The sequence below is a fragment of the Gobius niger genome (assembly GCF_951799975.1).
Source record: "Gobius niger genome assembly, chromosome: 15".
NCBI lineage: Eukaryota > Metazoa > Chordata > Actinopteri > Gobiiformes > Gobiidae > Gobius > Gobius niger.
In genome coordinates, this window is record NC_136866.1 from 5,688,216 (window position 1) to 5,704,248 (window position 16,033).

Below are 16,033 nucleotides of genomic sequence, written 5' to 3' on the forward strand. Positions count from 1 at the left end.
TTTGTCGCTCTTTTGTTGCTTTTTGGGTTGTGTTTCCATTCTGTTTTTTTGTTGCAATTTTCGACGAAGCTTGTAGATTTGGGTAATGCCAACCTGGAGATAATGTGCTTGGCTCGGGTGGGGGTTAAGAGGTTAAATCCCAGCATTAGTATAGATAGTGTCTAGAAATCATATTGCTCGCCCCCACCTTGTTAATGATTAAATTGTTGATGTGACTTTGCGATTGGTGATAGTCGGACAATCACAGTTTGTTTGCAGAGTGTGAGATGTTATTAATATCCTTTGAGAAAATGGCTTCTTCACCAAAGCATATCATTGCACTTGACCCAAGAAACAAATTTCTGTCTAACAAATCAGGTCTACAAGCATTCCTTTCAGATTCCCTCGCCCTTCTTGCCTGAATCCATAATTCAATCCACCCATGACTGAACGGAGGCCACACATAAATCCTGCTTCATATCTTTACAACACATTAACGTCAATCCGATGAGGGTGGGAAAACAAAATCTTTGGCCCTGCTTGGACCTCCACTGCTGTTGAATTTCAAGTGTCTATCTCCGACCACAAAGTAAGAACACATTCAGACATTCATTCATTTGGTAAAACTTTCAAAACGAGCGGTGGGCTCGTGCCATTTCCTGTTCTGTCTGCAGCTATGAGGTCAAATATCAGTTTTTGTTCAAATTGATTCGAATGAAAACTACACGAGACTCTGCTCCTACGAAGAAGTGGGAAATACCTCCAACCCAAGATGTTTACACAGCTGCGGCCAGGGCTGAAAATGAACCAGGATAATTGTTGCGTTTAATCATATTTTTTCACTTTGGAAGGTGAGATTATAAAATAGATTCAACTGACAGCGAGTGGTGCAATGCATTTGGAGCACGCTCTTTTAACACTGTTATTTCTGCTTATGTTTCTTGGTCACGGGTTGTATATAGAAGCAGACACAATGATGATTGAATAATGACTGAATTCAACAGAGTCCAGACAGTGGGAGTCTCTTACCACTGACCTAATGCTGCAGACTGACAGGAACATCTTTAACAGAAACCAGTCACTGTATATTTCTATTGAGTGTCTCCCTATGGACAGGTGTTGAAAATGAACAGTCTTGCTAAATCACTCAGACATAATATGCATAATTGTGGCTATTAGCGGCTACAATATAAAATGCGTATATCAGCGCACTCTCTACTACTGCAGAAGAGACTCAAGATTACTCCATTGTTTGATCTCCGAAGTGATTTCAATCAAATATATATAATTTATGCAATGAAATAAGTGCGTTGCTCCTCCTCCTCGTCCTATACATTTGTTGGACTGCTTTGAATACTTTGCTTTAAACTCGACACGGCGATCATCAGGTCTGCTCCACAACACCAATGTTCACCTTCATAAGTCACGTGCAAAAAATATGTGTGATTTATTTCGCTCCGGGCCCTGCGGTCTCAGATCCAGAGTTCCCACTGCGTCCTGAGGGAGGATGACTTCATAGTCTACTGCCTTTAATAACGGCTTTTGTCAAGTGCGGCTGGGTTTTTGCATGTTATTCTGTCTGCTTTGTTCACCATTTTTGGACTTTTTCTATAAAACATCTTGATACTTAAGACATGTAACCGACCACTAAACGGGATTGCACTTTCAACCACCTCAGACTGGATTAACTGTATTACTCCATAATCTTTTATTGGGGGTTTCTGTCTGTGCACATGGAAAAGGAGTCAACCTATACATCTTAATCAAGGTAGTATTTGACCACTAGTTAGGGATTTAAAGGAATAATAATGGGTAGTATACTGATCTGACATACTTCATGACCATCTGTTCAGACTTGTTATTGAAAAATTGATCAGTGCAGATTTCTGGCTTAAAATACTTGACTTAGATTCAATATTGTCCAATTACTGGCTGACCGAGAGACATTTTCCAGACGAGTGAATGCAGCCTGCACCTGATCCAAAAACAGCTATCGCTTGCCTTTTCAATAATCTTTTCTCAGGCAAACAATGAAATCTATACATGACCTGTTTGTACTTTTGGGCATGTTAAGTCACTCAACATTACTCTTCAAACTCTATGGAGTTTCACTGTGACCCGGCAAAGTCCTTGTTGAAAAGAATAATGAAAACAGAAAAGGGCTGATGGAATAGTGCGTAAAAAAAAAAGTGAGCTCACCCTCCTTCGAAGATCTTGATTCTGGTCGGTTCTACTGAAGGCGGTTTGACGGACACCTCCTTCTCCCCTTGGTCATCTTTGGACCGTTCCCAGGACACCACACCTTTCATCTTCCTCCCAAATTTCGTCACATCGATGGGCATCAACTCTGGCTTCAGCTGCAAACATAGTCAAAACAAATTTCGGAATTAAAAAAAGAACAAATGTGCACGCCAATGAGGCAGAATAATTGGGACGGGCATGTTTTCTCTCTTTTTTCATTGTGATTGATTGGGGTGTCTGAAACTGTCAAATTTGTGAATGCTGGATAAGTGCGAGTATGAGCTTTCGTTGGGTGTTTCCCATCTGTGTCTCAATCAAAAATGGTTAAAAACTGCCATGTTCATGTGATTCAATCTAGACATAGTAGCGCATAGTAGTAGCAGATGGTCGTAATGCAATGTCTGTCTGAAGAAAAGTCAAACACAATGTAACATCTTTCATTTAGTAGAGGGAAAATTACCTGATCAAACCGCAGCTTCCAGGCGACGGATGACACCAGTTTCCCAGAGCTTGGAGGTGACAGAGCTGCAGTGCTGAAGATCCAGTCTGTGCATCTCTTCTGTTTGGACCGGAGCAGAGCGAGCGCCGCTTTCGTGCTAAGATTCAGAGGGTTGGGATTGTGGGAACTAACGCACCAGGAACTATAGACCGAGCTATGTTCACTAGCTTGACTGCTGTTTGGTTTGGTGTAGTTCAAAAAACACCAGCTGACTTTGCTGAGAGTTCTTAGGCTCGGGAACTGGATTAACTGTTGGGCGTCTGCCACTTCTGTCATTAGCAAAGTCTGTCCCGATTGTCCGATGTCTTGGTTGGCAGTAAGCTGGACCAGCATGCTAACAGGGGCTTTAGCGCTTGCCGTTTTCTTGGGGCTATCTTCTCCCTCAACAGACGTCATTGATTGTGGGCTGAGATTCGAAACATCGACGTCAAGCTCTTCCGGGGAATCTCTCCCACCAGTTTTCGGCGATCGATCAGTCACAATTTGCAAAGGTGGGGTGAAACTTTCAGCTCGAGGCAAATCTGGAGGTTGCGGCGCAGAAGACCGAACAGGGATGGAGATTTTAGGAGGTGCATCGCTTAGAGGAGGGGACTGGGACATTCTCTCGGAGTCATCCACTTCTTGACTTGATTGGTTGGATTGATTGGCTTTGCATTCGGTGCCACTCAACTCCACAGCGCTCATCTCTTTCACAATTTGCCCATACATTCTCTCCTCTTTGACCCGTTTTTGATGCTTAGTTTCAAAGAACAACTCCAAAGAGCTCGCCGGCGATAGCATACGTTTACCCCCGACAGCCGAACTCGATGCATCTGTTGTGGAAATAGTCCCTGATGTTAGCGAAAGCGGGATTCCCGTGTTAAGACATGCTAAACTCGATGGCTTTCTAATTGCAGAGAGGTCCGTTTGACCAAGGAAGTGGGCCAGGTTGAATCCAGTGCCACTGATGCCACCAGAAATCCCTCCCGAAGGTGTTTTGCTTGAGACAGGTGGAGGTATAGTGTCTGGGAGCTTGATTTGTTGTCCACTGTCTTGCGAAGGTCCAAGCTGACTAACACTGGTGTACATTACACTACCGAACGATGGCACATTGGTGTGTATGCGAACAGGGACTAGCATACCGGGCAGAGAGGCTTGGGGATTTAAATTCTGAGTAGCAAATACTGTCTGGATCTGTTGCAAAAGCATTGGATTCGAAGTGGCTGTGGGCTGGCTAGGCTTCGGTGCAAAGTGTGGCTGGGAGAGCGGCGAACTACGAGATGAAAAGGTCCCTGGATACATTTGGGCAGCCTCCGGTTTCCCATCTGGAGGCAGCTGATCATGGATTGAATGTTTGTGAATGGGATGTGCAGGAGAGCGAACGTGGTGTTTCTGAAGTTGTTGTTGCACTTGGATTGCCAGTTGCTGCCTGGGGTTCTGTCCGCCATCTTGGCTCCAGTATAGGCCTTGCTGTGGGAAGGGTATAAAGGGTGGGCCGCTCGGATAATGTTGCATGATTTCCTTATTCATGACCTCTTGACCTGGATGTTCTCCCTCTGAGGAAGATCCCTGGGTCTGTAGGCGGTAGTGCTGGGGCCTAGGAAAAAGAATTGAAAGTATAAAGTTACTAAAAGAAGAATCCTTGTCATAATGTCAAAATGTAGATTTAGATTTTTTTCTTTTGGCATACCAGTACCAGGAATAATATAAAAGCATTTAGTTTAATAAGCCAAATCTGTGCTTTCAAAAAAATTGGTTAAATTGACTGCTTTCCAGTTTTCCAAAGCTGCATTATGATAAAATGTTCCCCTCGGCTCACAATACAAAACACTAAACAAAATTGTAGTGCCCTACATAAAGTGCACTGTCACGTGTAGGCCGTGTCTTTGTTAAGATTTTGGTTTTGCTTAAAAAAGAGTGCAGTAAAAACACACACAGAGCAGAGGCATGTGTTTGGACTGCTCCTGGACAACTTGATGCTTTTAAAGAGAACTATGACCAACAATGTCTGCACATTTGACATTGTTCTCTGCACCGGATCTGGTACGAGACACACACATGGTCCGTCACTTTGGTAGGATGCATACTGTCACATTTCAGCACTGTTTTTAAAAAGACAATGAGGAAAACATGAATTTGAATCATGCATTACCTGACATGAAGCGGTTCGTCTTGCAGACTGTCTTCACTGATGCTCTGTTGAAGCATGTACTGGGCATGCTGCTGATGAGAATGAGGGCCAACACCTTTGAATAAGACCAAAGAAAAACAGAAGAAAACACCAGATTAGACATAGATAACACAAGATAAACACCATATTTTGTTTTTTAATGGTTTCAGTAGAGCTTACCGCTGCCACCTCTCTTGCTCCTCACAACATCCCCACCAGGAGCAGAAGACCAAGACCCATGCTCCTCCTGTTTGATCAAAATCTCACTTGATGATTCCTGAGCTACAACCTCTGGATAGACACTCAGTGAAGCCTGCAAAAACATGAATAAAATATTTAAAAATACAATAAATGTAAACCCTTTTTCATTTCTGTTTGTAGGTTGTTGATTATTGAAATATAATCTTGTTGTTTGTTGTTTATATGGATATAATATTATATTGATTTAACTTTATGAATGAAAATGTTTGCCGTGGTTGTCATCTGAAATCCTGCCTCACCAAAGAATCTACCTTGAAAGGCTTGAGCTTATTAGTTTGGGCTCAAATCCAGTGGTGAACTAATCGTGTGGCAGATTTGCTGACAGCAAGTGTCTATATTGTATCTATGCTAATTACCCAACACAGCAACAACATAAACACAGGAAGTATGTTGCTAAAGACTAATAATCATAGCAACAGAAATGCACAGGCATTACCTGCCGGACAAGATATCCTCGCCTCCTCTCTTTCATGGCAGAAGCGCTGGAGTAAACCTCTCCCTGTCGTGATGAGGATAGACTTCCATAATCGAAAGACTTGCTTCTCATTTCAGGTAGCTCTGAAGGTAAAGTGCATGGAGCCTGCTCTGAAGACGACCTCCTCATCTCCCTTTGCTGGTGGTGACTGGAATGACCGCTGCCCGGAACAGTCAGGAACTCAGACTGCTTAGGTCCACTGACACTGGCCATGGAGTCATCCTGGTAAGATAAGAATACAGAAGTGATATAATATAGATTTGATAAAATTGTGCATCTTGGAAGTTCATCTGCCTATTCTGTTTTCTTAGATCAAGTAAAACATTTAAGGAACATTTGCAACAGTATGGCATATAAAGATGAGACAATGAGCCAAAAATGCTAATAGTGCAGCTTATGTTATATATACATGCTCGCTGACAGTATAGAAATGGGCTTTCAGTTTATAATAACTTGCCACACTTGCCTGTTTGGTTGGCGACATCGACTTGATGCCTTCTTCTTTGTCGAACGACATTGAGAACGATGAGGAATGGGATAGGTTGCTCTCTTGGCTCGGACTCCTGGACAGACTGGTGCAGGTGGACTCAAAACTGGACTCCCCTGATGAGTGCTCCATGTCGGCCAACCTCAACCTCTTCTTTTTGGGCGGCAGCTTTTCGGACGGCATCTGGGACAGTGTGTCGCTCCGCTGCGGCAACTGAAACTCCTCTACATGGGGTTGCGTCTTTTCTGGTTCCTTAGATATGGGCATTTCGGAGTCTTTCTCCGGCTTATCCGGCTCTTCGGTCACCCTGATCTCTGGGACTTGGATATTGGGTTGGCGGACTAGCTTGTGTGGGATATGATACGGCTGTCCCGGGGAGGGCGCTGCAGAAGATGACGAATGTGATGCTAAGTCGCTATCGCTGTGCACCTGTTGCTCCATGCTCTCTGTCCTAAACAAAGCCGAATCTGGACTCAAGGCGTCTTCGAATATCTCATTGTCCGATTGCTCCGAGTACTGGCTAGATAGTGGCTTATCCTGATATGGTTGCTGTTCAAACGATTCTGATTTCTCAAAGGAATTTGGCCTGCTGAGTGAATTGGTGTGCTGGATGACAGATATAACATTCCCGGCTGCTTTACGGCTTTCCGACTCGTTAAAAAGTGCAATGTCTTCGGAGCACATACTGGCACATGTATCAAAGCTATCAGACTGGCTATGGATGCTATGCAAAGAGCCTTTTCCCGTCGGAGTACTTCTAGCACCATCAAGACTACCTTTAAATTCATAATCCACCGCCATTTCAACAGAACCACTACAGCTACTATCACAATGGCCTGGACTGTCCTCCTCATCGCCTACACTTGTAACCTTCCGGCGTTTCCTTGTGGCAAGATCTGACATGCTAACTTTAGTACCTTGCAAACCAGTCACTTTCCCACTCAAGGCTTCCCCAACATGCGCTTCGTTGGCCGAATGCTCAAATGCCTTTTGCCTTCGGAGTATTCGAAGCGCAGAAGGGTAAAACACCTCGTCCGGGGTCCTCCCCTCGTCGAAAGAGTGGCTGCCTCGGATTCCGGGCGGGACGCTAAGGTTGGGTGGTGATGGAGTTGGCATTGAGTTGCTTCTTATGAGGTGATTTATTTCAGAAGGAGGTTCGAGGAGCCCCGTGCTGCTTTGACAAGGTCCAGTGGGGTATTGCTTTGGGTCTCCAGAAACACCCACGTCACCTCTGTAGCATACATCTTCAGCAAGTTTCCCCATGTCGATGATAGCACCTTTATGCTTTAAGCCAGCAAGTGTGTTCAAGTCTGCACCCGCCATTCCCACTGTGATGGACTGCCGAGATCGAGTATTTGGGCGATAGTACCATGTTCGACCAAACATAATCTCTTCGTAAGTTTTGACATTCGTATTTGGAGGGCTAATCTGCTGTTCTGCGCTTTCAGAGCGGGAAAAGTACCCCGAGTCCGTACTGCCTTTGCTATGTGGGCTCAAAAGGTTAAGTGATTGGGTCGCAGGATCAGAATCTAGACTTTTCTTCTCCTTTAATCTCAAGGCAAGACACTTTTTGATGCTCGGGGAGTCATCCAAAGAGTGCACCCGTCCCCCAGCTTGAGAACCCAGCATATGGTGTGAGGTCTTGATGTCCTGGAAAGGGGGGCACTCCATTCCAGGAGACGGGACAGCTCCCGGTTTGGGGACTATCAGGATAGGCACTTTCATCGCTCCCATGGATAGCTCGTCAGCTGAGTCTGCATAGGCTGGTTCCACACCACCTACAGACAAGGAGGACAATGACAGTGAGCGATACTAGGGCCAAAGTCAAACAATATACACCGCCTGAGCAATATATACTAAAAGCTGAAAAATCAAATGGGATACAATATATTTTTCCTGATTACTCCAAAATGTCGATGTCACACTCATCAGACTGTAGAAAGTGGTTTAAGGGCATGAAACATATTTTCACACACTGTCCTATTTTTGGATGGTCTTTTACTATTTATAATTTTATGACTTCTTTCAATCTGTTGCCTTTAATTTATGTGCAACTAATGTAAGCAGTCAAATAACTGGTGATTTCCCTTTGGGATAAATAAAGTATAACTAAACAAAATCCATCTGTATGCATTATACAATTGACATAGTCCCTAAAATTAAGTCTGTTTATGTGAACTTTCAATGTTCCTACCATAGTCACTAGTATACTGTAAATTGTACTTAATTGTATTTAACTAGATCAGTATAAACATCTCAATTTGAGCATAATAATCCACATTTTTGTTGTTTTGACTAGTTAAGAAGTTCTTGGGCATTTGTCCTAGATTATTTCACTTGTTCTGAGATGTTTCTGACCTGTTTCGATACATTTCGTCCTTATTTCAGGTCATTTTCTTTGCCAATGGGGTAAGAAAATTGGTCTTATCTCATTGGCAATTTTACTTTCTTATTTCAAGCGAGATTTACCCTAGAACTGGTCTGAAATGTCCTCAAACAAGCAAAGTAAACTTAGTCCGATCAGGAAAAGTGTCTAAATGAGTGAAAACCGCTCAAAACAAGAAACATTTCCTCAATTCAAGTCATTTAAGCCAATGCTTGATATTGACTTTTTGTAGTGTATTAAGGTTCAGATTAAAAATAAAATATCTCATTGCAGTACAAACAAGAGGCAGTCACGCACCTCGCCCCGACAATAGCCATAGACCCCCGTCTGTCTGTTATTTTGAGAGAGTAAACAAACCAATATTTCTTCATTAAGCATTGCATTTTACTTTAAGTTTACCTGTATGTTTGCCAGCCTCGAAGGATATCTGAGGTACAGGGCTCTCTTTATCCATCAGCATAGAAGCTCCGTCCCCCACCTCCTCGTCGGTGTCTGTGCTCTGCTCTCCGTCCGAATGCACCTCTGTTTCCCCCGAGGGGGACGACTGGTCCAACTCTCCCGCTCGAGATGCGGCCAACTCCGAAAACGGCACCAGACCTGCTTTAATGGCGTGAGCATGGGACTTGCGATGTTTGTAAAGGTTGCTTTTAGTTTTAAAGGAAAATCCACATGGTCCACACGGGTAGGGTCTTTCTCCTGTATGTGACCGGATATGCTTTTTCAACACACTGGGTTTTGCACAAGCTCGTCCACAATAGTTACATATATACTTCCCAGGCTTTTTTGGCTTCAGGTCTTTCTTGCTGTGACTCTCCTCCAAGGAATCAGACTGGGAATACTGTCCAAAAGAACTGGGTAAACTTGGGGATTTCTGCCTTGGGAAACGTCCCGCTCCAGATCCGTGCGGCTGCGTATGCCCTGGATGTCCAAATAACTCATCTGAAGGGAGTTGTCCAGCAAATGGCCAAGCATGAGGTTCCAGCCCTGGCTGGGGTTTGGCCCCTGACAAGAATCGCTGCTCTGTTTGTGGATGTTGTGGATACTGTTGACCCATTTGGAAGGCATACCCTCTTGGATATCCTTGCCCATATGGTCCTTGCAGCTCTTGCCCTTGGCCTCCCATTGTGGAGTGACCTGGTAGCATTTTACCAGTATTTCCTATCATTACATACTTTTGATGTGGCACAGATCCACCAGTGGCGCCACAAGGTATGCTCTCCCTAATTGAAGCCTCTGGATCGGCAAAAGTGCTTCGTTTGGTAGAAGTGGGTTCCGATGCCCACTTCCTTTGCAAAGTACCCTTGTCCTTCATTGGATCTTTGCTTTTCTGTCCGCCACCGGAAGCGGATTCCTGAGCTTCCATTGTGTAATGCTCTATCTTAGGCTCAAAACGGGGGAAAGCTGGGGAGATAGTTAAAAAGTCCCAAAGCTTGTCCGCATCATAGCTCAATGCTTCAGGGCCAATGCTAAGTTCAACTCAAGTGCATAGTTGTACCGGACCAAAGTATAGGTAAGCAAAGACGCAGGGGCATCAGATGATAGCATTAGCAATGGAGCTCTGTGGTGGCCATTTTGTAAACAAGATGATTTCTCCAGTTCTTGAAAAGCGAAAGTGTCGAAAACAATCTATGATGAAAAGAAGACAGAAAATGGATCATGAGTCACTGTGTTAAAATGCATCCTCGATTTGTAAATACAGAATTTCTAAAAATGTACCTTTTGATTTGTAAAAGTGCAAGGAGATCCACGTTTGGTAGATTCAGAAGTCATTCAGCCCAACAGGAAATCTGCAGCACAGGAAACAAGAGTGTACAGTTAATCTAACGACAAGTTCCAAGATAAAGATTTCTAAATATGGAAAGTCAATTGGTAAAAGAAAAAAAAAAAAAAAAAACAGATAACACAGTGACCTTATGGAGTGGTGTTTTGTTTCATTTATACATGTTTTGTCTGCCTCCCTCCCTCTTCTGCACTCAAAACACCTGCCCACACACCAGTAAATGTCATACATTCATAAAGTTCCTCTGACTTTTGGAGTTTAGACACTTTCGAGAAACTTGTCCCGAACCGTTTGATGGTGAAACTCTCTTCCTTGTGCAAAATTGCATGTTATTGATGCCATTTTCTGAACAATGTATTACTTTAGGTACTTAGGTAGTAGAAGTTTGCCGCCCTTTGCAGACAATTTGTAAAACTTAATAACATCTGAAGCCCTTTATATATTTTCAAGATGCATACATAATACAAACACACATAAGTTGTACCACAATAAATACCCGCGTCATGAAGTATAAAGCGTTTTTCAGTGCGTGTATTTGCTAACACTGCTTTCCCAGTAGTCTGTCAAACTTGTCAAAGACTGTATAAGGGGTATAATATAGATGCCAGTAGATTCGGTGTTATTTCCTCTCCCATCTGCGCTTCTTTCTGCCCATTTCCTCCTCGCGCCCTCCTTCCCTTCACTCAATGACTCACTGGTGCAATGCAAACCCACGCTGTTCCTAAAAAGACACAAAGGCTTAAAAATAGCACCGGGGGAAGTGACGTTCGCCAGTCATAATGTGTGGAGGCGGGCGAAGAGGCCAAGGCACAGAGCAAGAAGGAAGGATCTGTGTTAAAGCTCGCACCCTGCCTTCCGTCCTCTGTGGCTGTTGCAAAAGGGAAGCAGAAGCACAACACACACATGACTGGCTGCGAGTCCTGGCTTGCGCTGGGATGCGCCATGACGCAAAAGGTCAAAAGTACTGTTAGTAGTAGAAGTGAAAATAAAAGGCTTACAATGTTCCAAATAATAAATATATGACAACTAATCTTGCTAAAGTTGTGCAGCTTTTAATTGTTGTTTTTTTTGTTTACATCAAAACTATTGAAACTACTGATACAAGACTTTTAAAGTAGAACTAAGTAACTCATGCCCCTAGAGGCCATACACGCCACTACAGGTGTCGCTGCATGTTGCGGTTTTTTTACTCATTTATTGTCAAATACTACACTGACGGAAAAGACAAAGGGAGAGAGGGATATTGTACATCCAGTTACACAATGGAGATCATTTCTTTCACTCAAACGTAGCTGTAAATACTGTTTAAGTGGTGCAAGCCCAAAGTTAGCCTAGCCTATTAGCTTCTTCTTTGTGATTCCATTAGTGTGTATTGGTGACTCCGACCCGGTGGCAGTGAAGTTGCAAGTGTGGTTTTCTGACCAGAGACACCACACTACAAAAAGTAAATATCAAGCATCGGCTTAAATGACTTGAATTGAGGAAATGTATCTTGTTTTGAGCGGTTTTCACTCATTTAGACACTTTTCCTGATCGGACCAAGTTTACTTTGCTTGTTTGAGGACATTTCAGACCAGTTCTAGGGTAAATCTCGCTTGAAATAAGAAAGTGAAATTGCAAATGAGACAAGACCAATTTTCTTACCCCATTGGCAAAGAAAATGACCTGAAATAAGGACGAAATGTATCGAAACGAGTCAGAAATATCTCCGAACAAGTAAAATAATCTAGGACAAATGCCCAATAACTTCTTAACTAGTTAAACAACTAAAATTTGGATTATTATGCTCAAATTGAGATGTTTACACTGATCTAGTTAAATACTTTTTGCAGTGCAGGGGGAGATGAAAGACCCCCCAAATCATCCCATTAACACTTGTATTACCCCCAGAGTGTCCACGGAAAGGATTTACTAAGGTAAACAACTTAAATATCAGTACTGCTTCTAGCTAGATCCAAATATTGGTAGAAGTACTAACACAAACAATTAAGAGCCTTTCTTTTGACCAGATCTTTCTTTTCTAGTAGTGGAATAATAGTTTTATAATAGATATTTGTTTGCTGTTCTTCTCTGGAGGTAGAAGAATGTGGATATTGGAAAATAAACTTAAGTTAGGAATTATTTTGGAGCACAGCTATCAATATAACCGCTCAACCCCCTCCCTGAACCACACACATTTTCTCCAGTTTGGCATTACCTAAATCTAAAAGCTTCTTGGGAAGAAAAAGAAAAAGCAACACAATAGCAATTAAACGGGACCCAAAAAAGCCACAAAAGAGCAAGAAAAAAGTAACAAAAATGTGACAACAAAAGCGATGAAAGTGAAGGAAAAAAAAGTGCGTCAAAGGCAAAAATATGAAGAAAACGCAATAAAAAAATCCACAAAAAAGCAACAAACAAGCAATAAAAAAGTGACAAAAGTGTGATGAAAAAGAACTTGCAAGGGAAAAGATCCGATAAGATTTCAAATGAGCCGCTACAATGGCAGAAGCTTTTAGATTTGGGTAAACGGGTTGAGGTGGTACAAGTGTATGCGCTCCCTTATTCATTGTCTATAAACAAAATAAAATCAGCGATAAGGCCTCCTGTGCTTCTCCAAACCCCAGCTTCACACGCTTATATAGGCATTTCAGCCATAATACAAAACAAACAAACAAACAAACAGTCATGCATCTCTTATTAAAGTCTACAATCCACTCCATGACTCGCATAGAATCTAAGAAAAGTTTCACAACGCCGGAGGAGGTGAAAAGCCGAAAGTGAACAAGACAGAGCACTTTGCAGAGGAGGCATCTGCTGGTGCCGCAGTGCTAACAAACTCTCGTGTGTTTGTTTCCACGGGCCTAACGTCTGAGGGACCACAGAACACCTGGGAGAGGAGGAGGCAGGGCAGATAACGCCACGCAGCTGCTGAGGGTGCACATTTCGGCTGCGTATTTCCTCATTGCGCTCTGCAAAAATAGCCCCACAGAGCTCACACAAAGCGATTGCAACACGGTTTAAAGCAGGACCCGGTGACGTCTCGGGCCCGACGTGAGGGCTAAAAATAAACCGCGCAGCGAAAGACGCAGCATTCTTCGCAGCAGGAAAGTTAACTTTGGCCCATTTTAAACCCCCGCGTCAGACACAAAGCAGGCCGGAGGGGATGGGGAAGTTTCAATGGATAGAAATGTCACTTGAATGAGCTATTGTGTTTATGTAAAGTGTCAGGTTTGCTGTGTGAAGCCGCTTTTATGTTTTGTTGTGTTTTTTCCCCCCCTGTAACCCCTTATTGTAGGTTCAGTGTATGGTCTCAATTGAGAAATGTGTTTTCTGTATTTGGCCCCTCTTCAATGCAACCTGTCAGGAGCAGCAGTGGTGTAGCCAAGCCGAGAGCCATATCAAGATCTTGAGCAAGGTTTGAGGTGAGAATACCTCATTCGATGGAGGTCCATAGAGAAAGCTCTGCCTTTAATTGTGTTAGTTTGTTTAGCGGAATCATGAGAAAAGTGTTGCCTGGAGCAGTGGTTCTCAAACTGTTCAGGCCACGACCCGCCAAAATGACCAGAAAAACAATCCACTGTAAAAACTAATTTATAATACAGATAATATCAAGCAAAAAAACAACAACTAAAATCTGGTTTAGTTAACCTCTTACCAAGCACATTTTCTCCAGTTTGGCTTTGCTCCAATCTAAAAGTTTACTGTACAGCCTCATTTGAAAACGAAGGCCTACAAAACTGATCGTAACTTTTTTGTTGCGTTGTCGTCGGGTTTTTGTTGCTCTTGTCATTCTTTTCTCACTTTTTCATGTTATGTTATTGTTTGCTCTTCTGGTATGCCTTTGTCACTCTTTTGTTGCTTCTTTGTCGCTTTTTTCATTGTTTTGTGTCACTTTTTCGCCACTTTTTCGTTGCTCTTTTCCCACTTTTTTGTCACTTTTTCGTTGCTCTTTTTACACTTTTTTGTCACTTTTTCGCCACTTTTTCGTTGCTCTTTTTCCACTTTTTTTCCACTTTTTCGTTGCTTTTTTTCCACTTTTTCGTTGCTCTTTTTCCACTTTTTCGCCACTTTTTCGTTGCTCTTTTTCCACTTTTTTGTCACTTTTTTTCCACTTTTTCGTTGCTCTTTTTCCACTTTTTTGTCACTTTTTCGCCACTTTTTCGTTGCTTTTTTTCCACTTTTTCGTCACTTTTTCGTTGCCCTTTTTCCACTTTTTCGTTGCTTTTTTTCCACTTTTTCGTCACTTTTTCGTTGCCCTTTTTCCACTTTTTCGTCACTTTTTCGTTGCCCTTTTTCCACTTTTTTGTCACTTTTTCGCCACTTTTTCGTTGCTTTTTTTCCACTTTTTCGTTGCTCTTTTTCCACTTTTTCGCCACTTTTTTGTCACTTTTTCGCCACTTTTTTGTTGCTCTTTTTCCACTTTTTCGTCACTTTTTCGTTGCTCTTTTTCCACTTTTTTGTCACTTTTTCGCCACTTTTTCGTTGCTTTTTTTCCACTTTTTCGCCACTTTTTCGTTGCTCTTTTTCCACTTTTTTGTCACTTTTTTCCGTCACATTTCCGTCACATTTTTATTGCGTTTTCCTCCATGTCATTTTGACGCCCAGACAATTTTAGACTTGGGCAAAGCCAAACTGGAAAAAATGTCCTCGGTTCAGGCGGGGGTAAGAGGTTAAACATATTTGCTTCTACGTAAATCTATGCTGAGCTTTAAGAATTATATCAATCAAACTAAATGTTTCCTTTTTTACATCTTGAAATCAACTTGGGACCCCCCATGCAATGGTAGCTGAGGAGCAAAACAAGACGTGTTCATGCTCAGAACGAATAGGAAGTGCATTAGCGCAGTCTTTCTCATCCTGAAGATAAAATCAGATGTGTTCAGACCTTTGCAACAGGAGCAGAGACATGTACAGGCAGTGAAGCGGACAGAAAGTTAGATATGCTGCACACAGAGACACGGTGGGGCAGGGAATTCACAAATGAAGAAAAACTCCGGGTCAGAGATGTTTAGGTTCAATGTACTATTTACTGCGACGTTTTACGCAATCCACCTTTAAACTGGTTGGCGTTTGTTTTGTAACAGCAGGTCTGAATAGCACTGAGTGGGAGACTGTGTTATCGTGAATGACTTACATAAAGCGGTATTTATACCTGCTCTGCTTCCTGTGGTAGGAGAGACGTAGCCCGGAGCGGTGTGTGAGATTGCGGAGGCGGGGATTTGTTGTTTGAGGGGCGGAGTTGGCCAGCGCGGGGGCAGAGAGAGGCTGCAGAGGTGCACGGTGAGATGATAGTGGTGGGCAGGTCAAAACAGAAGATGCACTCGGCTTAAAATAGCACCAAACACTCAGCACAAAAGGAGCAGTAACAGAGTTTAGGATGGAGTTACTTAATAGACGTGGAGTATGCAGAGAGGCACGGGAAAACATCACAATGCCTTTACTTAACAGTGGCTTAAAACAACAAATGAATGTCCACTCCAGCAGCGTTTAACCTCTTAACCCCCATCAGGACCGAGCACGTTTTCTCCAACGCAACAAAACAGTGACAATAACGCAACAAAAAAGCAACCCAAGAACAACAAAAGTATGGCAAAAATATGATGAAAAAAATAACAAAAAACATGACGAAAAAATAAGAAAAATATGACGAAAAAATTGGAAAAATGTGATGAAAAAATAACAAAAATATGACGAAAAAATAAGAAAAATATGACGAAAAAATAAGAAAAATATGATGAAAAAATACGAAAAATGTGATGAAAAAATAAGAAAAATATGACGAAAAAATAAGAAA

The 16,033-nt window shown here is 42.5% G+C and overlaps 1 protein-coding gene across 1 annotated transcript in view; it reads right to left on the bottom strand.

Annotated features, from left to right (window-relative positions):
* The window catches only part of hivep2a (HIVEP zinc finger 2a), a 61,593-nt gene that overhangs the window by 10,843 nt on the left and 34,717 nt on the right, over positions 1 to 16,033 (bottom strand). The window contains exons 3-10 of the mRNA XM_079571771.1: positions 10,194 to 10,264; positions 8,877 to 10,103; positions 6,071 to 7,869; positions 5,566 to 5,826; positions 5,049 to 5,181; positions 4,851 to 4,944; positions 2,681 to 4,295; positions 2,179 to 2,336 (exon numbers count right to left, since the gene is read on the bottom strand). Of these exons, the coding sequence (XP_079427897.1) occupies positions 2,179 to 2,336; positions 2,681 to 4,295; positions 4,851 to 4,944; positions 5,049 to 5,181; positions 5,566 to 5,826; positions 6,071 to 7,869; positions 8,877 to 9,840 (5,024 nt within the window). The 5' untranslated portion in view covers positions 9,841 to 10,103; positions 10,194 to 10,264. The remainder of the gene's footprint in view (positions 1 to 2,178; positions 2,337 to 2,680; positions 4,296 to 4,850; positions 4,945 to 5,048; positions 5,182 to 5,565; positions 5,827 to 6,070; positions 7,870 to 8,876; positions 10,104 to 10,193; positions 10,265 to 16,033) is intronic.